Source organism: Galendromus occidentalis, unplaced genomic scaffold, assembly GCF_000255335.2.
Source record: "Galendromus occidentalis unplaced genomic scaffold, Mocc_1.1 scf7180000077073, whole genome shotgun sequence".
Taxonomy (NCBI): domain Eukaryota; kingdom Metazoa; phylum Arthropoda; class Arachnida; order Mesostigmata; family Phytoseiidae; genus Galendromus; species Galendromus occidentalis.
In genome coordinates, this window is record NW_003805061.1 from 336,489 (window position 1) to 362,475 (window position 25,987).

General features: G+C 52.2%; 1 protein-coding gene across 1 annotated transcript; it reads right to left on the minus strand.

Annotated features, from left to right (window-relative positions):
* Positions 1–10,754: 10,754 nt before the first annotated feature.
* On the minus strand, positions 10,755–24,065 carry LOC100900441 (nucleolysin TIAR-like). The gene is made up of 8 exons (XM_029110693.1): positions 24,054–24,065; positions 23,873–23,930; positions 23,503–23,590; positions 20,734–20,809; positions 15,037–15,244; positions 14,234–14,466; positions 13,536–13,690; positions 10,755–10,884 (listed from the first exon to the last, which is right to left on the minus strand). The coding sequence occupies exons 2-8, from the start codon at positions 23,925–23,927 to the stop codon at positions 10,755–10,757; spliced, it is 945 nt and encodes a 314-aa protein (XP_028966526.1). The 5' UTR covers positions 23,928–23,930; positions 24,054–24,065.
* Between the last annotated feature and the right edge of the window lie 1,922 nt (positions 24,066–25,987).

Sequence of the window (25,987 nt, forward strand, 5' to 3'; positions counted from 1 at the left end):
ATGGTCGCCTCTGGTTGCAATGAGACAGCATCCAATAGAGTAAGACCTTCAAGTCGCAAAACAGATACCCAGAGACGAATGGGGTTCAATCTATAAGTGACGTCACAATCCCCACAAAAACTTATCTGCTGCGCTCCCGATCGCTGGCAGAGCATTCAACAAGTACCTATGAGCGCGGGATGGTCGCAGCCGCAACGATGGGAGGTCGGAGATCAGCGAACTTCCGTCCGCTAGGGCTGAAGGCGCGAAACTCTACCCGTGGTGGCAAGATCCTTTCCAATCTGACGGAGCTCGGGACGTGAGCTCTGCCATTGATTTTCCTGAGCCAATCAACCGCATGTGAGGACGATGGCGGAGAAATGAGATGCCGAAGGAATGCTCATCTTAGGTGATTTTTCGAGCCTTGGCCATTACCTTACGGTGCGAGACTTGTGTAACCGGTTTCTATGAGCTTGGAGGTTCGGGCTCGGCTGAGGAATAACTCGCCCGGCTCTCTACAAGTTCCACGGTCGTCCTCCCATCCAGAGAAGACGAACTTCGGGTGGGGGCTAATCGCATCGCTTCAATCACAGCATTTCATTTTCGAATAATCCATTTTCAGGAAAAAGTGTTGGAGCAGGCGATGATTGCTTGTGGAGCAGATGTCTACATTCTCAAGGCAGGAGAAATTCGCAGAAAAGTTGAGAGTTCGAGGTGCTTTCAAGGAGTTCCATCTGCGGCTACCACCGAAGCTGCAGGGTTCTGAGATGCTGGAGCGATGAGGTTTCTTGCGATTCTATGCTTGGCAAAACGATATGGAACGGAGGAACGCTGAGAGCGCGCCAGAGCTGGACGCAGGACCTGCCAGAGATAATTTCGGACGATCTCTCGTCGGCGGAGAGAAGAAATGCGATTTTGATACAGTCACTACGTGGGAACCGCGCAGAAGTTGAGTTTCCAACAACTAAGCACCTGAAATTCAGAATCGTCCTCCTTAATCTCAAACCCGAACTCGGAATCTTCTTGATTCAACTAGTCGAACACACGTATGGGTGACTCGGATGGGAGCAGAGAGTTCGTATCGCTTCGCGGGGACATACGTCAGACGAAAGCAGGCAGAGGCATTCAGCCCATAACGAGTGATTGCTCGCAAAGGCATCGTGAAAATTCATCGATGCACACATGCAATTACAGAGGCTGGAGCAAATGTCACCATGGGTCAGTGGGGAACGTTGGGCGCCCGCTCGAACAGCGGTCGTCACCGAAACGGGATGTTGAAATTAGCGAAATGTTATGCTGCCCTCTAAAGGAGATGTCTGATGATGAGAGCGTGGGTACCGTGAAGGATAAACGGGGGCAGGTGGAGGATGGGCGTGGGGGGCGAGGGTGCGAGCGGGAAACTGCATAGAGAGCCGCATCCACCACCGCCACCATCACCGCAGTAGTCGCTCGCTCTCCTGTTCGCTCGCTCACCCGTCCGGCCACAAGAGAGCCATCTCGTAATTGAAATGCATTGCTCCTCGCTCCGCTAGCACGACCACCACGAGCTAAGGGAATAAACACCGCCACGGCTGTCTGCTGCTACTACTGCTGCGGAGATGGGGGATGTGGCGGCGGCGGCAGCCACAAACACGGGAACGATGACGGTGACGACGACACCTATAGCCGGACGAGATGAAAGAGAGGAATTGGAAAGGCTCTGGCATATTCATTGCGATCATCCCCGCAGGTGAGGGATTGCGATTCAATGACGCTTACCGTCCTGAGAAACACTACTTATAAGTGGTGTATTGAGATTTCACATCGGGAGCTTTGCAATCGAGTCTCTGGCTTTCAGGGAAAACGGTTCCACGGCTGTATTTTTGAGACCTAAAGGCAAGGATCGGGGGCCGTGACCAAATATCGACGACACGACGATTAGCCAACGATGGACCGATCGACAATCGGCTCGAAGAATCAACCATAATTTCCCTCTCCCTCTTCTCGATCGTCAGCGTTCCGCTCCCGATCCTCCAGCCCACTGCGACCGAATAAGCGACCAGTATCGAAAACTTTGTTCGCGAGGTAAGATCCCGGGAGTTTGATTCGTGCTTCATTGGCCCCCTCTGACCCTGGTCAATTATCTCTCGACGGGTGTCAACTCAGATGTTTGCTCGAAGAAACGCAGAGCTCGCAGGGCACGGATGAATGCAGCGGACGGGAGCGACGACAATCACCGCTGGAGTTAGCATTGTCGTCTACGGAACGCCTGACTGAATCCAACCGAGGACTTGTCCAAACCTGAAAGCTCTATCACCCCCCCCCCCTGCGGAGGACATTGTGATTTGCTTATACATTCTCAGCCCCGGGGAAAATTCGAGCCAGACAGAGACTTCTGGAATGAAGAGTTGATCTTGTCCCCTCTTGCTCCCCTATGGGGGACTCCCCTTTTCCTCTTGAGTCTGATGTCCCCACATTTCCCCGTATAAGTTTCGTGCTCCCACCTCGTTCCTCCATTCATCTCCGATCTTCGTAGACGCCAATATACTCAGATACTGTACTCCCATATTCCTCGGAACTTCGCTTTCTTCCAAACTCGTCATCTGAACGTTTCCTTCCCTTTCTCCTCGCTTGCATCCTGAGCTGCGTGTTTCCGCTGTTCGTCGGGGTTTTCAATGTCCTCCTCGGTTCACTCCCCATCATCGTACTCCTCCTTTCACTCAGACTCCCTATACAAACAAGCACTCGCAATCACGTAGATGACACGGGACTCAAGGGGAGGAACAGGTACCTGCTTCGCAGGGAAAACAAGCAGAGAGAATGTCTCAGATCTTTCTCGGGCAGGGCAAGACGAGAGAAGACGCGCACGGGGAGGACCCGGAGCATGTCCTTTAGTTAGCTCCTGTGTCCGCTGCGGGTGCTGTACACGACCTCAAGAGATTGGAACGAATCGGAGTTTCCGTGAACATGAATCGGCTGCTTGGATCCTTCCGTTCCGGGGCCTTTCTCTGACGGCCACCATTTTTCTCCCGTCGGCGTGAATTTTCCTTCGGTCATCAGCCACGGTCTTCTGCTACTGTTTCTCTTCACATCGTGATCGTTATCTCCTCTACCATACTCCGCATTTCCATTTCCCAGCCCCCCTCACTCTGCCGCTTCGCTTCCGAGGAGCTTCCGAGAATTCAAGTCCCAGACAGCAATTTGCATCCCCCATTTTTTATCGTCTCATCGCCTCGACCAGTCTCTCGTTGATGTCTGGTGAGCTCAGAGCGAGCTCTCGGAGACCGACGATCTCACGGCGGGAACGGAGATGAGTTTCTGGAGATAGCTGAGGGAATAGCTTGAAGGAAGCCAACGCGGGCCAATTCAGACAAGGACCACCAAAATGGAAACAAGGACAAGCGAGCGGTTTTCTTGGAGAAAATATTGAGAGCAAGCGCGCGAAGAGCCACGCGAGGTATGAGTCGACGATGAAAAAAGAGCGGAAAAGAGAACAGGGAGGGTAAAAATGGAACAGAGAGAAAATGTAGCGGGGCAGCCTCCGTTGGCGAGACTCTCGGGGGGTTCGGTTGGCCGGCAGGCAGGCAGACTGGCCCCTAGTACTCTCACCCGCTTTCCGAGCCCGGTCCCGACCCCTCGCGGAACCGTTTCCCACCCTCACGTTTCATAGCGCAGAACCCACTTTGTCTTCTTGCGCTTTCCCTCAAGCTTTCTCTTCTTGGCTTTCGTCCTTCTGTCTATTTCGACGGCCCGTTCGCTCGTTCCTTCCTATAGTTTCGCCTTCGCCCGTATGTTCGTTCCCCTTGCTCCCGTATTCTCGCTCGTATTGTTCCGGAGTCTCCAGCTTTTCTTCCTGCTCGCCTTATCTTTCACTTCCTCCGACGGCTCAAGCCGGCTCTCACGGGAAGATTCTTCCGATGCCGTGAGAATGCGTTTCCTGATCGAGCTGAAAAAGATGAGAGGAAAGGACGATTCGCGGGGGCATGTCACCTGGGCTCGCGACTTTGGGCCATGGTCGAGAATTCTTTCTGATCACGAGAACCGTGGATTCAGTCCTTGAAAACCGAGGTCGAGCTCTTTATCACCTCTATGGAACGTGTTATCGGGGCGGTAGGAATTCCCGACTGAGCACGGATGAAGGAAGCGAATAACAAATGCCGCTGCGTAGCTCCTGAGCTGCGATTAGGAGGGATATGCGCACGAATGATGACCGAAGGGTTTTCTTAGAAGTATACGTTCATCATTTATTAACACTTGGCTTCACATTAAAATTCTCCCACTTCCTTATCATCTCCAGTCTTTTTGCTGTTTGGGTTTTGCTCGGAGAATCTCAGAGGGTCGTATCATCATCATCATCATCGTCGTCTTGTTCATCGCGTCATCGAGAATAATCGTGGCGGAGTCGCATCATTGACAGCGGCAGATTAGAATGTGAATTCTGATCATTTTAACGCTGATAATAATTATGAATCATCCCTTCCTCATTCGCTCGCTCCATGGCCAGTGACGGGGGAAATTCAATGGGGAGCTGGCTCCGCATGTAGGATTTGAGCTCCGAGACTACCGATATTTAGTCTCACTCAATTTACATCGAGAACCTTGGAATTTTCGCGCGAGGTTCACGAACTCTTCCTGATTCCACAAGTCCGCTCTCATTAGAAAAGTAAACATCTATCCCGTTAATTTGTCTTCACAAGCAATTCTCCAAGTAGTAAAGGTTTCCAACTGAATTAAACCCCCGAAAAATGTTTCACAGATGCTCCGGAGGCTCCCGAAGTCCCACAGATGCGATCGAACTGAACGGGAAGGCCGCACATACATATATCTCATTGGATCATAGACCCAAATCGCGAACAAAATAGAACCTCTATGAAAAACCGTATGCGTTCCATAGTCCAAGACTGGAGAATCCATTCATTCACTCCTGCCCGTAATCTAGTCCCGATCGCATTCATTTCTCCAGATCCATCCCCGATCCGGAGTAAGTCTTTCGTAACCTTCTGACTGAGGATCCGTGGTGGTTTCGACCGTAGCTCCGCTTATCGTCAATATGATCACGACCTGCAGCACCGTCGACATTACCGATGGTTGTATTCTCATCATTGGTACAAATTAATATTCTACCCTTATCCAAGCGAAGTTCTCCATCTCCGGATGGTTCCACTCCACGGCCGTTGGTGATTCAGTGGATCCCGGATCGCGTTCCGCAACTCTTTCACGATATAGCCTTGCATCAGGATTGTCAATCATTTGCCTTCGAGTAGCGAGCGCGATCACCAGATAGACGGGGTCAACCGTGACCCCCGAAAGTGTTTTCCATCTCATATCTTGAAGTTCACCGTTCAGAGTGCGCTTCAGCGCTCAGTAATTTTGGACAATCGGAAAAACTCCATCCTCTCGAAATGCTACCCGATGCTCAAAACTACCTCTAACGGAACACAGTGAGGATTTCGATGCCGGTGACTCATCTCGATCTTTGCCTGGCTTGCGACGCTCCGTCGACTTGGAATCTAGCCCGCTTGCATGAGTGCATAATTAGCCGGTACTGATGACGGTTTTCGGGGCCGTCTCTCTGCTCGTACGACACGCAGTACAAAACTAACAACTGAGGCATCGATGCAGCATCGAATGCTGGAACATCGGCCAAACTTGAAGGCGGAGATGTGGTCCATCTCTGCCGTTTTTCTTTTTATCCTAAGACCTCTAACACATGTGCCAACATTGCTAGAATTCGAATGGGATGGAGAGTTATTGTAGACGGATTTCGAGGATTATTTTCGCGTCTCAACTTTCAGCGAGTGATCTTCGTCACAACGCCTCCGAATCGATGGCGATCGCACTGCTATCACTGATGCAGCAGCAAAGATTTCCCGCAGTATTCGAGCTCCCGAAAGTACCGGGCAGGACCCCAAATTTCTTGAGGATTTTGCAAAGAGTTCGGGTAGAGAGCGAACCTGCGGCTGTCACACTGGCGGGAAAATCCCAAAACAATATCAGAAATACAAGGTATATCGTGAGATCATCCTTTTTACGCTTGTTCTCAGTTTCTTTGTTCCTAAATACTTGAGTTACAATCGTCGTCTTGAGTATCGCCCAATCAAGATCCGTCGTCATCATCATCATCACCATCAAATCCAACCCCGTCAGTTTTCAGGGCCTCTCTAAGTCTCGATGAGATCTAATCGTGACCTAGATTACTCCGAGGTTTCACTGTCAGAGATTCCCCGGCGTGTACACTTTCTCCTCTGATGAGCTGAGCCGTGGCTAATTGCTTCCCCGACATGAATCCCTCGTCTCATCAACGCATGCGTCTGGACGCTAAACAGCCAACTTCGAATAAATCATTATCTCCAACTGAGATGCCGACACCGATATTCTACGCTACCCGGTACCAAGTTCTATCGCAGTACAATATGGTTCTTCCCTACGAGAGTGTATGTATACAGTTCACTCGCAATATCGTTTATTAAATATATAGTTTTTCTTCCGCCAAGTTTCTTCGTCCCGTCTTTCACTTGCTCACAGATGGGTTGTCGACGGCGGACCAGGGGCTGCATCATATCGAATCGCATCGTGAGGTCGATCGAATCAGTTGCGAGAGGTGAAGAGAGGTATGCATGGCGGAAAATCGATGATAATATTTCCTCGAGAGCGGTGAGAGCAGCGGCGAGGATTTTTGAATGAAATTGAATTCCAGAGACGGCAATAAATTAAAGAAATCTTCGAAAGGAAAACCAGTGAGCGTATCGCTGAATGGATCCAATGTCCCGTCGCTCTAAACTCACTTTTCCTAATTCGGAGAATTCGATCGAATGAACCGCATTCACGCCAGCATCCGTAATAGCACACACGCTCGAGAGTCTGAGCGTCGAACTAAGGATACAGATTGTCGCCGAGGTGTTCGATTCGCCTCGGGTTCGCACCATCAACGCCAACGTTCCCTTTTATCTATTCACTCGCTCCGGAAATCTCCCGCTCTGATAGCTCCATCCTGCTCGTAATTCCTTCGTATCATCTCACTACCGATGGGGCTGTTCGTGAGTCGGCGAGAACACTCGTAAGTCTCCATCTTGAGTGGGTCGGTCTTTTTCTAGTGCTACTTTGGCACTTCGAAAATTTACCCGACGAGCAGACCCCTACAGTCCGCGTGCTCAGTTCCGACGATGACGACGACGACGACAACTTGCTATGCGGGCCTATCATTTCAACATACTGCATTTTGTTTCATGATCTATATTCTTAGTATTCACCATTATTACTATTCCCTTTATTCATATCAATATTCTCCATTTAATATCAATATCTTCGTTATTGTTATCCTCATTATCATATCATCATCAATCAGTTCGGTTGTGGTTCGTTCGTTGCCCGCCGCTCTCTCTTCTCCAATAAAAAAAGCTTTTCCGCTTCTGACGGCTCCCATAGCAGCCTCATCTGTGCACACGCACCGGAAAAAATACAGAGGGCGAATCAATGTAGAACAATTACAGCTCTCCGAGCTCAGAGAGACAAGCGAAAGGATTTGTTTCAATGAGTAAGCCAATGCACCTGTCAGGAAACCAAGTCATCCATCGCGTCCATTATGCATCGAATTCGATATTGTCTCGAGGGTCGAGCGAGCCATTCCCATCAACATTCCGTCTTCAAGACGCACTGCAGGAATTATCGATTCTCGAGTCACCGAATTGACTTCGTCAGTCTTCTCCGAAATTCCGGAGCTCCCCAATGAATTTCCGGCGCCAATTCCGCGAGTAAAATCGGTCGGAGAATCAATCGGTCCAGCGTGGAATAGGGATACTCATAGTATCAGTGGGTTGTCAATCATAAATGTAAGTAGTACTTGCATGGTTCAATTGTTCCAATGCCAACTTGTTGCACAAACCAAACAATCACGACTTTCTGTCGTCGTCCGTAACGGCATCGAAGACAACGACCTACTGCTAAATGAACGTCCTCCTACCGACCGGATCTATGGCAAGATACTCGGCTAGTTGCACCATTCGATATCATCATAGTTCTGCTTATCGAGTCCGAAGTTTCCAAGCATCATACGGTGATGAATGGAATCATCGTCAATGAATTATGTATCCGGCACTTTGCAAGAGCCCTGTCTAAGGAGCTAAATAATTTTGTCTTTTGCTCAGTTCCGCTCCTTGTCGACGATCACTAGAACCTCCGGCTACACATATGTAGTTTCCCTCTAACATGTGTATATTTGCAGGTTAGCTTGATCTCGAGTGATGTCCGACGGATGCCCGCGGTATTTCGACTCCCGCTCCACATGGGTCGAGACGGGTAGATCGCACAACAAGATGATCTCGAAAATTCATCCTGGTCCTGGAAAAAGCGACTCATAGCGACTCTCGGTATGCCCCATTCCCGCAGGCATCCTGATGTCCCGATATCTGCTCCGCACTATATGACTAACGGTGAGTATCTAAGCATGGGTACTGATTTCTTGTCTTGTCGTGTGTACACTTACATGAAGGTCAATAGCCTCTTAGGTTTGACTCGCGAGTATTTCTCAATTGTTCTCTGTTCTATGGCTAATATCGTCAGTTTCCCGGTATGTGTATATCAAATGGTCAAAAACCAACATCGAAATCGATGAATATTTCAATGGGAATACATCTATCACCGGAACAGGTTCAATGTTATTGTTCATAGTGAGTAATAAGTGTTACTGCGATAGCCGTCGACGGCATCAGCTTGTAGTTTAGCATTGTCATCGTCGTATAAACTTATGATCAGCACCACGGCGTGATTGTTTCGAGCTAGATGAGACTAATTTTCCTGACTCCTTGGTGATTATGAGTATCTGAGTGCTATATACGTTTTGTATCATCGTTGGAAAACCCCTTGAGGTATTCCACACCCCCATCGGTCGATTCGGCTCCAACTCGCTCCTTCCATCAAGCACAATCGGAGAAGAATATATCAATCTCCCGTTATTCAATTCGCAGCTCCAGCAGCTTGCCGGTGGAGATTCCCGCCTACGCGGCGGACGTCTCCCGAAGCCGTCAGACACGAGTCTTTGCGAAGTCCAATCGACCTCATTGAGTTCTGCATTTCGTCCAAGCGGGGGGAATCGAATACACCGACACGACGCAGAGGTCAAATTGGAATCCTCGATTGTACCGCGGATATTCGGGGAGGCGAGTCCGGCTCTCTTCCGTCGAAACAGTCTGCTCAGCGCAGATTCGAGCGTTTCGGAAAATTCGAGTTTTTACAATCTGAGCGAGGCGTGGCTTCGAGATAGGAATCGCCAGATCAAAGTTTCACCGGGCTCGACATATTGTGGTACTTTGGTGCAGTACACAACCATGAGATGGTCTTCTCAACGGTCCCCGGACATGACTAAATGCGTTGGTGGTTCGAGAAAGACGATAGGGCAGTCGTTCCGGGGCGATGATACTTGATTAGTCTCTTCATATCCCATCTGGGAGCACGGTTTCCCGAATCGACCGGCTCGCTGACTAAAATGTCTCGGCCTTCGTTGACTAAAATGTCTCGGCCTAACGCCATGCCGCTTCTCTTTGCATTGTTTCCCATGAACATCCCTTATCTTCATAATTCCGCAATTCTCGTGGAGCTTCCAATCAGGCGTTGCATCTATATAGACATGCTTCACTCATTGGTCAATAATAATAATAATTGTCGTCGAGTAGAAACCCCATCGTTCGCTTAGAACTAAAATATAGTGGGAGTTCCCTCTGTTCCCGCTCCATAATTTCTTTCGCCTCCCCGTACGATCGGGGAATTCATTCCGGGTCGTCTGTCGACGCGCCCTTTGACGAGCAGATATCAAAGTTTGACAAGGTTTCTCAGTTTGGCGTTGCTTGCAGGTTCTCCCTCTCCAGTGAGTTCGGGTTCCCTGTTCTCCGCATCCTCCTCGTGTTGGTTCGAATTCGAGATCGAACAGGTTCGAAACGTTGTGGGCGGAAAGTTGTTGATTCTCGTCGAGGGGGATGGTAGGCAGGACGCGAAGAGGGAATCATCGATGTTCATCCGGCTCGTATTGGCTTCATTGCTAGCGGTTGTCGAGAGCGGCGACGAGGTCCATGCTGAGAGGATGCATACGGGCAACAACGACGGTGGAGCCGACGTCAGGCGAAGGGGTCGACGCAGGAATGCGGCTCTCGTTTGAATCAGCGAGCGTTCTCCGACATCAAACTCCGGATTCTTCTAGGATCGCTGCTTCTATTGCAGAGACGGTCTCTGAGTGAGCGGGCAGATTTCCGCTGCCGGAAGCGGTGATCGGAGAGCTCACAAAAGTACTCGCGGAGGGCCCGGGATGGGTTCGCGGGAGCACGAGAAGGCGGCGTAGGGGTTATGTGGCGACAACTACTGCGGGTCATATGCTTCGATGTCGTGCAGATTTTGAGAGCGTCGGGGAGACCGACAAGACCGGTGCACCTACCAAGCGGCGATCACGGAGCGATCTATCGAGCGCTTCTCGACAGATCAGTAGTTTTGATTCGATGACAGGTCGATTGATTTTCGTGCCCCTTCCCCGCCTGAATGACTCCGAACGTAAGATTCCTCCACGGAAAAGCAACCTGAGTCGGCGCGGTTCAGCGAGTGCCAACCTCTGGAGTGTTGGGGCGATCGCATCTGTGGGGGATTGGTGGAATGGTCTGGCTGGTCTTCCTCCTGTTTGATTCTGACTGCGAGGTCAGAAAATTCCGCCGCGTGGAAAAGGCTCAAGACGTCGTCGGCAGTTCACCGTCGTTGTAGACCACGTTGGAATCGTTGATGATTTAGGCTCCTCGTGCCGCCAACTTCCTGTATGCGAATTACTGATGTGTCTGGTACTGCTGCATGGGGTAGGTGGCCGCCGCGGGCAGGAGGCCGGTCGCCTGTTGACCAAGAGGCGCACTCTGGCTACTGGCTTGTCCTGCTGGCCAGGCCACTTGCAAACCCATCCTGAAATGAAAGGAATGCGTGCAATTAGCTCGCTTAATCTCGTCCGATGTCCTGTCGTCTCCCGTCTCCTATTACTGCTGTTCTTGCTAGTTACTACTGTTGCCCACTAAACCCCGAATCATCTCGAGCCGAGAGAATCCCACCCCACGGACACTCGATTGGCGGGAGTTGCTTCTTTTCCCTGCCGCTGTCATTCCGATATCTCTCCCCGTTTTCCTCAGCTGTGACCCTGATAGTATGTGTGATGGGGTACGTGCGTCCCTCCTGCAGCGTGCACTCTATCGGCAGAACGAAGTTTCTCTCTATCTCGTAAAGCTCCCTGTATGCGGGCTGGAAGAGCGAGCATCGATAATCTCCATTGGATTGCCGATTGAGAACAGCTCTAATGCAATCCCTGTTTCTTCGGCTCCCTATTTCTGTAATGCCGAAGACTGCCAATGACGGGGAGGGAAAGACGTGAAGAACTTCATGTAGAGGGGCAGAGCTGAGTGAGAGAAATCAAGAGGGAGGCAGAAGATGTCCGCGGGCGGTAGATCAAAGAAACGGGAAACATCGGGGAGAGTCGAGGGGTAGAGGCAAACATTTCAAAGGGGCTGCTCTTGCAGAAATCGTTCGCTCTGGTCTCAAGGATTGACAGCATGAAATTAAAACGCTCACAATCGGCCGAGCATATGAGCACCCGGGTTCTTCTGAATGAAGAATGAACCATCGTAAGCCACGACCCGAACGAGCGAGGAATCATATTCATGGGGATCTCGAGGACGGGCGCCGTTCTTGGAAGGATGCTCTGCGTCTGCTCTCGTCAAGAACAATGAATAACAACGCGGAACACAGCAGTTAATGCACCGAGTGGTCGGCCAGCCGACCGACCAATCAACAGACCAAGGAACCGACGAAGCGAAACCGACTCGCGGTTGCAGCGAGAATGCACTCACGCGCTGCATTCGCTCCGCGGAGCATGAGCTTCGAGACCTAAACTTGACATCGGTCTCCGAGCGTCAAGCCGTTCATCTGACCGCCTGTCAGCCTCCGAGTTGACTTCTCGGCCACGCCGGAATTTTTTCTTCCGCATTTTTACTCCTCTGACTCAGCCTTTCTGCAGAGTCCGGATGAGTGAAAAGCGCTAAAAAAGATCACTTCCCGTCGGAGTTCCGGCGAGGCTTCCGCTCGCTCAAATGAGCATCAGACGACGCGCTTCGGAGCCTTTCGCTATTGCGTTGCGGACGGGTCCTCTGGGCAGACGGAGAGGAGCGGGGGACGGGGTCTCCGGATGGAGGTCTGTCTATAGATGGGGAACAGAGTAGGTCGCTCGTGCGTTTTCAGCAAGCGGCAGGCCGATTGAGAGGTGAAGAGAAGGAATACGGGTTCGACGTCGGACTAAAAGGAAAACGAGAAAAAGGCGGCAGCGCCCGCTCGAGGGAGGCGGTGACCTGCCGAATCGCAACGGCTGCGTAGCCGGGAGGAATCCCCGGAGGAATTCATCCTTTGTTTGGAACACGCACTCGCGGTCGCAGAGGACTTTGCGCAGCAGGAGCGTCCACATAACGTTCTCCCGTAGTTGCGTGCTCCGAGTTGTGCGGATCCTCAGGTGAGCAAGCTCTGTTTGAAGAGCGTTCCCCTCATCGGTTCTCAATAGAATACATTCGATTCGATTCTTCTCAAAAATAGGCACTATGCCTCCGCAAACTCCGACGTTGCGAATCTGCATACCGAACTAATATCCGAGTTTCCCATCATCCTCACGCTCGGCCCGGAGTGGGTATTCAGACAATTATCCCGAATTTGGCTGGGGGCGAAGGGAGCTCTGCTTCGTCCGTACTTTCATTTCCCTGATAGAATCGCAAATCAATTGAGGGAGATCCTTTTAAAACGGAGCGTTGGGATAGACATTCCGGTAGACGAGCCGTGGAAATATTTCATTGCCGTATCGCAACATGGGAACGGCTCGTAGCAATACGCGGAACCAGACTTCGGTCGCTCGTCCGAAGCCTCAGGAATCGGGTTTCCCTCCGCGGAAGACCGGTGGACGCTTTCGCTGGCGAAACGAAACTGACTTCAATCCGTCTCCCGATGCAACGAGAAACGGAAGTCGAGGCGGAAAAACTTCCATTGGTCCGTCTCAAACAGCAATGAACGATTCACCGCAGACGTACAGTCAGATCGGCCGACCGTATTCGTCGGCGGCGACAATGACGGAAGCCACGACCGACGGCTGTGGCGGCCGTGGCTTCGGAAACGGTAACAACGAGAGCGGCTTTCACTTTTCTGACTAACTGACTTAGAGACTGACTGACTGGCTGATCGAATGACAGACTGACTGATTGACTGATAGGTGGAGGGCAGCACGTTAGTATTCACGACGACGACTCGCTGCCATGTTTTTCCGGCTAGTGTTTTATCCATTGTCGTTGCCTGACTTCCTTAGACTATAGTTTATTCGAAACAGAGAACGGTGGTACCGAGAAATGAACGACTGCGTCCTGCGAGTGAAAATTGGTACCGAGCGTACAGGCGACAGCTCGGCAATCCGCCTAAATGTCTTAGACTTCCAGCAGTCGCACGACCATCAGCGTGGGTGGTCCGGCCCCATGCGAATCCCTCCTCGCAGGCTCTCCGGAGTTCAAGGTACGAATATGAATTTTTGCTCTTACCCAAATCCGTTACCAAAGTACTGTCCGTACTGGTACTGCACCGCGGCTGCCGGCGTGGTGCCCTGGACAAACTGGCTGGGCTGTGCGTAATTCTGCGGATACCAGTAGTTCATCTGCTGATACTGGTGGTATGGGATTTGGGCTGCGGCGATGGTCTGCAATGTGACGATAAGACATTCCTTAGTTCATGTTTAGGTATCGGTCGTGCCTGCGGTCGGCGGCAGACAAGCTTCACTGGATCTCAGAAGTCAGTGAGGCAGAGTGAGGGAGGTAATGAGAGATCTTCGGGGAAAGCTGGCTTGAACATCGGGGGACCGGGTGTGGAGTTTGGGGTCATCTTCCCCTGATTAGGGACCTTTCTGGCTGGAGGGAGAAGTCGCACGAACGAACAACGAGGAAAAACCCACCCCGGAAAAGAATAGATATATAGATTGCCAACCAGCCAGAGCGCAGACACAGGGGAGGAGAGAGAAACGAGCGAGCGAACGATCGAGCGAAATAGTGAGGGAGAGAGCCCGGCAACAAATGGACGCGACATGATCAGCATCCAAGTGAGAGGAAAGGAAAAAACACCAACGAACACCTGACCGACGGCCCGCGCGCACTCGGAAGAGTTTGTACGACGGTGGCTGTTGGGCTCCCGAGTAACAACGGGAAGGATGGGAAGAGTGAAGAGGTCCTCGGAGACGACTACTTACATGCTGGACCTGTTGGTTATTGGGGTCGCTCGACTCCTTGCCCCAGGAGCATTTGACGATCTGTCCGTTAACATCGGTATTGTGCACGGCAACGATGGCGTGCGTCGCCGATTCTTTCGTAGCGAATCGCACAAAAGCGTAACCTTTGTCTTTAAAAACGCGAATCTCTTGAATGATGCCGTATGAACTGAACGTCTTCTGGATGAGCTCCTCGCTCAACCCTTGACCAAGACCTTCGAAGAAACGCGAGAGGAAAGAGCATTTAGTTCACCTGTTGCATTCCGGTACAATGTGAGGAAATAGATGATTATCAATCTTTAGAGGTATGGAGAATCGAGGTCGGGGGAGAGGGAAGAAGGAGCATGAGGGACGATGGAGCCGGGGAGGAATGGAGAACGTTGAGCCCGTAAGCAGGGGAGGAGAAGATGGTATGTTATCGCCGAGAGATAGAGAGGAAAAATATTCAGACGGAAACGATGGGATTCGGCAGAAGTTGCGAAAAGCCAGAGAGGAAAATAGTAGGTAATTATTCCCTTAGTGTATGAGGAGAAAAAGAGTGAGCAGGAGAAAGGAAGAAAGACCTGACCATGGCGATGCGGGAACGAGTATCGGATTCAGTGGAGTCGGAGGGAATAAAGGGATTGGCATCAGGGGGAAATTCAGAGAAAAATCAGATCTTCCTTTCAAAGAACAGAGCTGAGCAGCAGAGTGACCTCGAGACAATGGTCTGACGAACAAAATACGGCCGGACGGGATGTCGGAAGCTCAAGATGAGGAAGTAAAGGATAACGAGCGACACTCACCTCCGCAGTATACAGTGCAGTTTGTGGGACTGGCTTGGTTGTACACTTCATCAAAAGTGAGGGGAGTGTACTTGGGTGTCGAGTTGCCCTGGGAACCTTCTTGTTGATTGTTGGCATTGCTAGCAGGCCTTCGAGTGGCCCAGTTAGTTCGGATCACGCGTCCACCCAGCCATTGGCCGTTCATTGCGTTGATCGCCGTTTCAGCATCCTGAAAAAGACCGAGAGGAAGCTTCAAAAATTCGGTCGTTCGGCTCACGGCACCACAGCTCCATCCGCTACTGGGAGCTAGAACGATGTAGTTGTAAGCCCCCAACTTATGAATCCCCTTGTGAAGGTAGGTAATGCGACGGAGATCCTCTGACGCACAAGTATGGAGTCGCTCCCTCGAACATCTGTCGAGGGTCTCAATTGTTGAAGAATAGGGCGGAAAATAGCTGCGGATGCACGAGAAGGTACGAACAATGGACTATACACGAAGAAAGAACGAGGAGGATCAACAACGAAGGCTACGAAGAGTTTTTTTCCTCTGCGTTGCTCCCAGAAAGCAGGGGAAAAAAAGGTGGACTCAGAGAAGAAGGTGGTGATTCATTAAAAAGTTTTCCTTTCCGTGTGTGGCGCCACAGAGATGGGCGGGTGGGTCCGCGTCGGCACCGCCAGCGGGAGCTTCCAGTGTGAGGATGGAAAGAGCGCAAGCGCTCGACATGGGGGTTACGTGCAGGGAGAAGACGTGCAGCAGGAAAGTATGGTGGGAACGAGACTGGTGGGCGAAGTACGCTGCGAGCAACGATTCTTTCTTTCTCCTGCCGGTTGCTCATCACGCCTTCAGCTCACATCTTCTGCCCTCGTTCCGCGAGGCAGCGGCGGCGTTTCCCGCGCACTACTTTTGCCGACGGTTGATTTTGCCCGACCTCTTCCTCGTTCCCTCTTTTCTTGCTCGGTGAAAACCTACGACAATGATTATCCTCAAGGCAGGAACGTGAAGCTTGACGGGCCAATAGCAAACGAGCGCGGACGACAACCGCCTCCCCCGCCCCTGCCGCCGCTGAGCAGAACAAGCGGGTTCTTGGCGAGCGGTTGGCCATGTGGGGAGCTGGCGGAAACATTACACACAACACGAACAAAACCGCAGCAGGATAAAGAAATGAACGTCTTTTCATCGGTTCCGGCTCACGCCAGACCTCCGAGCGGCCCGCACGGTCGCAGGCGAACCATCTATGCGAGCGGCCGGCCGCAACGCGCTGTTTCATAGCCATGAGCGATGAGAAGATCCGCAGCCGTTTTCGATGAACATTGAACAATTCTGCTCGCCGCGGCTGTTTCTATACTCGGCCGACCGCCGCGCCGGCCTGTCTTGCCCCCGTACCCGTCGTCGGCGGCGGCGATGACGGCGGCCACGGGGGATGCGCGTGCGACTACGCTTTATGCCATGGGCTGCAAGGCTTAGGGATTTCGAGCCAAATTCGAGAGGAGAAGAGGGAAAAATGAGAATCTCGGCAGTACATTAAAATGAATAACCTCGTCTAAGCCTTCCCCGAAGAAACCCCCAGGCGATGCCTCTCTTCATCTTCGACTGCTGCTCCCGTATTCTCTCCCTTCATTGAGGAAAAACCACAAAGGGGTAGGGGCGGCTCGCGAGAGCGAGAAGGAAAGCCACGACGGGCAGGCGAAGGGGAGAGGGGCGGGCGAGAGGGACGGGCAAGCCGGCCGGCGAGCTAGCCGAGCGACCCGGGAGGGGGCGAGGGAGTTTAAAAGCTCGCCTGTGATTTTGAATTGCTGCTCTCTTTTCCGGTCGTCGCCGCGGGGTGAAAGTCATCGTTGGTTGGCGATAATGCGACAATTGGGAAACGATTTATTGAGAATCGTTCTTTTCTCGTGGTGACGGTGGTGTTGGCGGCGTCAGCGTAGTGGCTGCATAGAGGGCTGTAGCGGCGGCGGAAGCCTCCACCGCAGCTCGATTAGGCGCCGCCTGACCCCTTCTTGTGGCCTTTTATTTTTTCCCAACATGCAGTTTCTCCCCTCCGAAAACCTCTGAGCGTTCAGCTGCGGGCAAGTAAACGGAGGCAATGCCCCTTCGACAAGGATCGAAAGCACGCGCGCGCTCGCTCGTCTGTCCCGCCGCAAAGTTTGCGCACCGGCATTGGGAAGCGTGCCTGAATCTCGCTCGGGAAAAAGGAACAAATGCCTGAACGGAGTCTCGCTCGTTACTCCCTTGTTGCTCCTCGAGCCTTTTTGCCAATCTTCACGCTCCGAGCAATCTGACATGTTCCTTTGGTCCGGATTCCGGAACAGGGGTCGTCTGAAGGATCCGGGGGAAAATCGAGCTGCAATTCTCTTCCTGCTCGGAAAATGATCTTCTCGGCGTTGTTCATCATAATTGCCATAATTCCGACGCTGAGATGCGTCCAGTCCTCCCGGGAACCTAGCTAGTCTGCTCGCCTGCGGGTCGGTGAATACTCGAATATGCCTGAGAGCGAGGAAAAAGGGTAAAGAATAGACACGGAAGCGAATTCCGAGGGATTTACGATTCGCGCGGCATCCGGTTTACGTTTCCGTAGCTTTGTTCGTGCACGGTAGTAAAAGGATGGAACGGGACATACGAGGGGTTTAGGTGCTGCGTCCGTCAAAAATGAGCTGACATCCGAGGAGTTCCACGCTCGCAGACTCCCGATGTTCTTCCTTTTTAAAAATACCCCATTCAACTCGGCTATGATCGTTGGAGGAACAGAGAATGTGGGGGCATTAGCGGGTCAATCACTAGGCAACCCTCAACGATAATCAAGCTGCGAACTTCATTCGGGGGATTCCCCCTGTATCCTGATGTCCTTTTCTGACTCAAATTCGCAGGGTCTCATGAACGCCAACTCGTACTCTCCCGTGATCGTCGCCGTCACTTGAGAAGTTCAGGGTGAGTAAGCTCACCCTCGAGCCCCTTTGAATATACAGAGATTGAATTAATGCGGGTCTGACGGCCGAAAGCGAGAGTGGGCTGGACTAGGTGTGAGGATCCCTGGCATCGACGCGAAAACGTCTTCCGCCTATCCTTTCGTCGGCGGAAGCTTCCATGCCAAGTCCCTTCTGTTTCCCAGGAATTTCATAAAGGGAGTATTTTCACAATGATAAGAAGATACAGAGTAATTTACACTCGCTCATTCCCCGACGGCTTGGCTATTCCCTCCGCTGACTGAGCCTCTGCTCACCTTACTTACGGAGGATGGGGAGGGGGATGGGGAGGTGGGAGCAGGGCGCAAAAAGAAGTAGACGCACAATAGGAACGAAGGCAGAGCCGAAGAATGCGGATAACGTACGGAAGGAAAAAGATAAAGCGACTTTCGGGAAGAGGGGGGAACAACGAGCGAGCAAGAGACGCCGACGAAAGCGGAAGATCTTAAAAGTTTTTAGTGCGCTGTCTTCGTTGCCGCGTCGTCGAGGTTGCTAGTCGTTGTCGCCATGCTTAGCCCCGCACGGACGAATGAACGAACGAACGAGTCGGCCGAAGACTTACAGACTCGGAGCGCGTTAAAAAGAAAAACACACCTAGAAGAAGACTTCTTGAGAGTTTGTTCGTTGAGCGCTCCCGTTGCCGTCGTCTCTCCCCCGTACAGTCGACCAAGCTGCGTAGAGTCACGCGGGTGCTTCTGATGTTCCGTCGTTCGGAATGTCAAGTGACAATTTCCAGATGCCCACAAAGACCCTCGAGGCGAATTCCATCAACGATACCACCGCGCTTCAAGTTCTCTGGTGGGAGCTACGCTTCGCTTCGCATCGGATCGAAACTCCAGGCCCCGAACAACTTGACTCGATCTAAACGAATTGGAACATTTCTCCCAAACATCTCGGCTGCTCTCTCGGAACTTTGTTTGATCTTAGCTCGAAAAACTCGGATCCCGAGGGCGTTACCGGCGCCACGGATCGACCGCGGAAAGAGAATTCATTGTTGGAGATGTATCCTGTCCAAGAGGATCAGGCGGCAAGACGCGAGGGAACGACTTGCTCTCTGCGGAGACGCAAGGAAATTGCGGACCCGGTCTATCGAAAGCGAATGAAAAACTTTGCTCCGAACGAAAGGATCGGTCGGAGCGGCGCAGTCGTGTCGTACACGTCCGTCCATTAAACTAAAGGAGTTTGACCAAATAGAGCGTAGATGCAGTTGAACACTCGCTCGCTCACTTGCTCATCCACTCACTCTCTCACTCATTCATTCACTTACGCGGACTGGCGGCTCACTGACTGAGTGAGACAAACAGACTTAGGTCCTGGCCGAGCGATTGAGTAGTGAGCCGGCGAGTGAGCGAGCAACCCACTGGCACACGGACAAACGGGCGGGCGGAGGGTCGCTCGCTTGGTGGCTCGGACGGTCGGTCAGGCGGGCAGGCGGGCCGTCGGTCTCATCAGACTCTAAAGAGGTCCCGGGAGTAAGGCACTTTCATCTGGATTATTCCAATTACAGCTTTTTCCTCCGCCGTGAGTATGAGAACATGGAGTTGTCTGATCCCAGGCCCGTTCTGCCCCGTCCTTTGAGCCATCGCAATACAAACTCTTGGGCACCGATGCCCAAAGAGGCAACGGCGCGCGGTCGCGGGAAGGAAGTGGGTTTCGACGCGAAATAGAGTCATAGACGGGCATGCGTCCGCCCGTCCGTCCATGCTGAGTGTCTGCTGGTATTCGAATGCTCGTAAGACCGTCCATACGGTCGACCGTCCCTCCCTCCGGGTCAGACGGGCACTCGGGTCGCTCGAGCGGCGGCGGCGGCCCACGGGAGAGCGCATTTACATTGCAAGTCATCACGACGGCAGCCGCTGCGGCGCGCAGTCATCAAGACCATCGCTTCAGCATCGTCCTCAACATCAAGATGATACTCACAGAGACGAGTGGCCCGCTGCCGACTGACCGGCCGCATAGCGAGCCGGCGAGGAAGCAACCGATTGACCGACCCCGAAGTTTCTCAAGATGCATTTGCTCGTGTTTCCGACGCGGAAAATTGAATGTCTTCCTCTTCTCTCTAAGTCAATCGAGTTTGCGTTGAAGGGTCCGAGATCTTTCAGAGCGAGGACGGAACGGATACGCGGTGAATAATGTGTTTAGGCGTCGTGCACGTGCCGAATGCAGGAGAGAGAGGTCCGCGCGGCCAATACGATCGAGACTCGTTCTGACTAACATGCTGAACGACCCAAGAGCTCCTCAGGAAGGAAATCCTTCCCCGCAGAAATCGTTCAGCATTGCCGCTCCGCAAGTTCAGATAGTGACTTTGGAAGGCAAAACTCTTCATGTGGGTCGATGGAACAGTTTTTAGTGATCGCGGCAGGGGCGAAGGGATCACGGAGGAATTCTATATGAGTCCTTCTATCCCTGGGAGCGCTGCGTCAATCGAAATCGACGGAATTCTCATTGATTCTACCTATTCCGAATAGATCTGAGAGAAGTGAATGACGAGTTTGCGACAGATAAGACTTTTCTTTCATCAACGGGGAGATATTTGAGCGAGAATGTCCGTGGAGCTTCGTCGAGCCAGGCATTTTATTCGACCGGAGCTTCGCTTTCCAGGTTCTGGGGGCTTGTGCGATCCGAATGCGTAATCGTATTTCGGAACATTTTGCGAATTCCGTCATTCGAATTCCGGCACGCAAGGAAAGCTATACTGAGCTGCTATGGAAAAATGTTCCGGCGTGTATCTATTCGCTCTCAGGACCAGTGACTCACCTGCTTTCTGAGGAAAGAGACAAATCCATATCCCTTTGATTTCTGCGTCTGAGGGTCGCGAACAACTCGGCAGTCCCTGGAAGGAAAAGACGTCGTATCATAGGGAAGCATTGGTGTCGTTCTCATCGCTCATCACCGCTGATTTCGACCTGGTAATTCGCCGCCGGTCAGCCGCTGACTTCGTCGGGATGGAGCGCTACGGGAGGCTCGGAGCTTGCCTTCCGGACCGAGGCGTAGCAGCAATGGGTCCAACTCGTCTCCAGTCTAAGGACTTGCGCAAACTTTCGAGAGAGCCATGCCCTTGGAGAAATCGAGTTCTCCCTGAACCATTTGTTTGTGCGTTCTAAGAAGGCTCGCAGGAGCGTGGAGTATGTTTTAATTCCCACGTTCCGCGGGCCGGACTTTTAATCGCAACCCTCGAAATTTTAATAGCTCCCGCGCGTGAATATGCTCCGATAATAATGAATTGGGTTCAGAACGTTCAAGTTTCAGCATCGAGGAATTACTCTAACGAACATCCAGCGAGACATCGTTCTGAACACTTGCACGGGACAATTACCTGTTCACGAGTTTGAGCGCGCTACGAACGCCCGTCGCTGCGGAGCATCTCTCGAGAACAGCATTACTGAGTTAGAGCTCATGGTAAATACATTTCCGAAAAACCCTAGTAATTGGAGTTGCGATTTCCCAGACTGGGAGCGTTCCCAGAACGTGCGACCCCCCAGCGATCAGAGAGACGGAGAGCGACGACCCGCGAGGAGCTGCCTTCTGATTAAACATTTCGGCCAGGAGGACGTTACCCTAAAGTTTCCCAATGCCTCGAGCGAAAGAGCGAGACCTTATGGGAATCGTGTGTCGAAATTTCGTGCCTCCGTAGCCTGAGGTTATACGCGAAGAGCAAGAGATCAGGCCGCCGCTGCGACGATTGAATAGAGCCCAGCGGGTTGCGGCTCAGGTCTGCGAGAATACCCGAATCCGAAACGAGAATAGAACTCGTCAATAGGGAGCGGGATCCCCTGTGTAACCCGATATCATCGGATGGAATCAAGTTGTCCAGTTCGCGAGACGATCGAAGTTGCTCCGGCATCACGTCGTAGGTCCGCGCGCAAATCGTCGATGGCTCCCATCTCGTAGGCTCACTGTACCGTCGTGGGTATTCATTTGATGAATGGTGCGATTATGGAGTGTGTTCCTTTATTGTAGAAGGCAGGCTTACGAATCGCGGAAAATTGGTCAAAAACTTGATCGTGGATACTCTCAGAGACGAGGCATTTGGCGCGGAAAGTTGTCATAGTAAAATATGCGTGGTTCCTTGTGACGAATTACCAGGAGGCTCTCTCGAGCAAAAATGATCCATTCTGGTACTGGGCGGATCCGCAAGCGCAGATATCATGCTGGAAAGGAATATCCAGCCTGGGCACTTCTGGCGGGCAAGATAATCGAGGCTCCATTCGGTCGACCAGATACGGGGAAGAAGCGGGTTATGCTAAGAAGAACTTGTAACTTGCTAGGGCACCAGTGTTCCTCCTATCCTGCGGCAGCCGGATACCTGTCGCCTGTTGTTACTTCACTGGTCAATCCACAGAGGTGACCTTCTAGAATCGGGGTTTCGATCCTTTCGGAGTCCTTCCTCAATCCAAGTGGAGTCGAAACCGGATCAACATGAGCAAAGAAACAGGCTACAGTGCCATTCGCTGAGCATCGGATTCTCGGAACATAAATATAAAAGATGGGGAGAGACATCCCCACGTAACATGCCGGACGGGAGCCAAATTGCTACGGGAAGTGTTCGGGGTTTCATTGGTAGAGGTCTACAACAGAGATGATCTCTCGCTGCGGTCCCCCGCGGTAGGAAAAAAGCGCTGCTACAAGCCGATCACCCGACTGAATTGCAGACGGAGTCAAATAGCTCGCGATTTTTTTCATCTATTCCAAGTAGTCACGAAAACTCCGGTCGAGATTGAGAACTGCAATGGGTTCAGAGGTTTACCACGCGCGGACAACGGCGGGACTCGACGCGGGCAGTTGCGTGCGTTAGAGAATGCTACACTCAGGTACAAGCTTTTATCCGCTTTGTTTCAGTTTATGTCAGAGCCCCGTCTAGGATGACCTGTTCATGGCGGACTCGCTTCAGCGATGCATGCGGCCATGCACGCGTCCGTCCGTGCGTGCGTGAGAAGATGCGTGCACTGATAAAGCAGCACGGAAGGAAAAAACTACTCAAGGCGAGTCGTGTGCCGGTCCATTGGTAGCTCTCTCAATAAGGCCCGGCCGAGCCAGTCGCTTGTAAACTGCTCGGGGAGTGCAGGACGGGGCGTCAACGGCACAGCAATCGAACGGAGGAGCGTCCAAGGAAGCTGAGTAGTTTGACGTTATACCATGTGTGCGTGTGTGTATTGCTGTCCCGGTATCGCTTCATAGTTCTCCCCCGGCCATATGTACCTTGAAGTATATACGCCGACCGGGACGGCAGACCGATGGATGGACCGTCCGACCCACCGACCGATCAACCAACCGTCTGACCGACCAGCTAGCCAGCCAGCCAGTCGGTGCGCTGTTACTTTGCCGAGCAGGCGCGTTATATTGGTGCGTTTGCTACCACTCTCGAGTGAACGTACAAATGGTATCCACCTCCCGAGTGGCGATCAAGCGGCATGCTCGAAACTCACGAGCGCGGGCGAGCTCTCTGGAGTGGAGCTGCCGTAACGAGTCGTAAAATAAAAGCAAGGGAGAGGAAAGAGAGTAGAACAAGACGTTAGAACAACTTACGATATTTCTCCAAATGGTGTGAACGCTTCTCTCAACTGCTGCGTTTCGACGTCTGAACTCAGGTCTCCAACGAAGATGTGGAAGTGCTCTGGAACGGATCGGGTAAACGGATCAGATGAGTAATGAAGCGGAAAAGCTACTTGCAGTGGTCGTTGACAACGACAAATAAAGGAAACAGTCAACAGGCAGCAAAGGTGGCCTGCTCACAGAGTAAGATGTGAGATCTACTATCGCTGGCCAGCTCACTCTCACAATGGGCATCGATTCGGCCTAATGTGAGCGACGTACTGATGTACATATGTAGATTGGATAGGATTCCGAGGTTTCAGATTTGAGCGATCTTCTAGCTATTCTACACGGAGAAACTTACTATTGGTGTCCGGTTTCGTTGATCCTGCGGGTGAATTACTCCAGTTCCCTTTCATTTCCTGTAAAGGGAGAAGCACCTATGAGTTTGATTCATAAGTCTTGTCGGATCATCGAGACTCAGGACACCTCCAGGTATTGAAGATACGCAAGAGAAGAGTTTCGCAACCAACGCCTGGGATGACGCGAGAGAGGAAAGTTTTAGGGAGTGCAAGCGTGAAATTCGCCGGGAAAGGCTCCAAGCGAGAAGGCTCGATCTTTGAACCGGCTCCTGCTCTGGAGCCGGGATCTCGACTCCCTGCCAGCTACAACGCCAGAGAAGGAGCGCCAATTTTCGCAACGGTGAATGGAACAATGAGGGAAATGATCATTGACTCCCACGCCGCGATTGAAGAGTGTTCCAACCATGTTTCGCAGCGAAAAAAGACGTAATCATGATCGACAGCGTCAATGAGGTAGATGCGAATCCGCATGTGGTGTCCATTGAGCTCAGACCATCGAGCTACCCGAATCGGGCCAACTTGCGAGAGGTCCAGGGAAGAGAAATTCCTGACAGAGACTTCTCGGCCAAACGATACGCAAGTGCAACCTGAGACCATCAGTGGGCACCCCGACAATGTCAGCAGGACCGCCGCCCCTCTCCCCCGCGAATAACCCGCTCTACGCCAATTGATATCGAGGCGATGAGTGGACGGAAGACGCCGCAGGGCACGACTATGATTCCTCCGTGTTCAGGAAGCTCGAACGACGTCTACAATTAATATTCAATTGTCATTAGGCGTTTACTCGTTAGCAGTGAATGTCCTCTCCTAAGCCCAAATTACGCCCGCTGCTGCAGAACGATGATGAAAGCCTTCCGAGCGTTAATCTTCATTTGTCTCATCTGGGCTTCACGGAAGCCATCGTCATTCGAGAGCTATGATGACCACGAGGGTCATTCATGATTATATTCATAATCAACTCGCGTTCGAGCCCATCGAGAGCACTTCCCGATCCGCGGTAGTTATCACCTATTCATGACGACCGTATGTCGGAGTGGCCATTGAGGCGGTGACGACCATTGAGGGATGACGGCTCACGTATATCGCACGATTTGTTTGGAATAGAATCATCACGTTCAAATCGGCTCATCCCTCAGTGGCGGTCGGACGCAAAAGTCTCGCTGATCCGCGCACCGACGGGCTGACATAAAAGTCAGCTGTGGATTTACGTGCGCACGGACTCCCCGCTCATTATGGTGGACGCGTTTCTTCGGACGGCCACGCATGCATATATATCAGCGATCGCTCGTCGTGAGTGCTCAGCTCCGTCTGCTAAGCCACTTATATGTACACGCCAGGACCCCGTCGACGACGACGCAATCCCAGACGATACGGAGCCGCATCTCGCTGTCCGATGGTCGGTCTGCTTGCTCGTCTGCTTACTCGCTCGGTAAATTGACGTCGCCGCTACCGCTGCCGTCATCGTCGTCGTTGTCGTCGTTTAGGATCACCAGGCCGTATTGGAAGCGCCGCTACGGCGCGCGGCAATTATTGTTCTCCGCGGCCAGAGCCTAATTACAAACGCTCCCGGGAGTGGATGCTCTTGTCCGAGGCTGTAGCCAACAGTGACGTGCCGAATTCACCGTCGCGTCGTGCGCCCGAAACCCCCCCACATGTTGGTTGATACTACCCGACGACGACGACGACGCCGCTTGTAGGTACTCGCGAAAACTGCAACAAAGCTCGTAGCGTCCGGGCAAAGCATGTAGACTCAAATGGACCGACAAACGGAAGTAGCTGCGGACGCACGAATGCGTTCGAACAGATAATATTGTACGGAGCACAAACACGTTCTGCATGATGCGACCACTTGGTCTGTCGGTCGACCCACCAACTGCTCACTCATCCCCGTTGGCCAGTTAGCTGCATGCTAGCATACCGACTTGACGGGCCACGTTGCTTACGCTCGAGTGGTCGCACGGGTTTATCGTGGACATTTATCGGTCACGATGAGCCTTGGCCGCTCTCTGATTGTTGGGGCTGAACGGGGGACGTGGCGACTGAAGGAACGAGCGGAGGAACTCCGAAAAACTAAAAAAAAGAGCCGACTGAGCAGTAGCGTACCGGAGGGGGGGGGG

What these genes read in the sequence shown, in the direction of transcription:
- LOC100900441 (XM_029110693.1), bottom strand. Translation starts at nt 23,927, where the DNA reads ATGAAAGGGAACTGGAGTAATTCACCCGCAGGATCAACGAAACCGGAC. An exon ending in ACACCATTTGGAGAAATATC is followed by an intron (nt 20,810 to 23,502) that starts GTAAGTTGTTCT and finishes TTTTCCTTCCAG; the next exon opens with GGACTGCCGAGTTGTTCGCG. An exon ending in TCTCTTTCCTCAGAAAGCAG is followed by an intron (nt 15,245 to 20,733) that starts GTGAGTCACTGG and finishes GGTCTTTTTCAG; the next exon opens with GATGCTGAAACGGCGATCAA.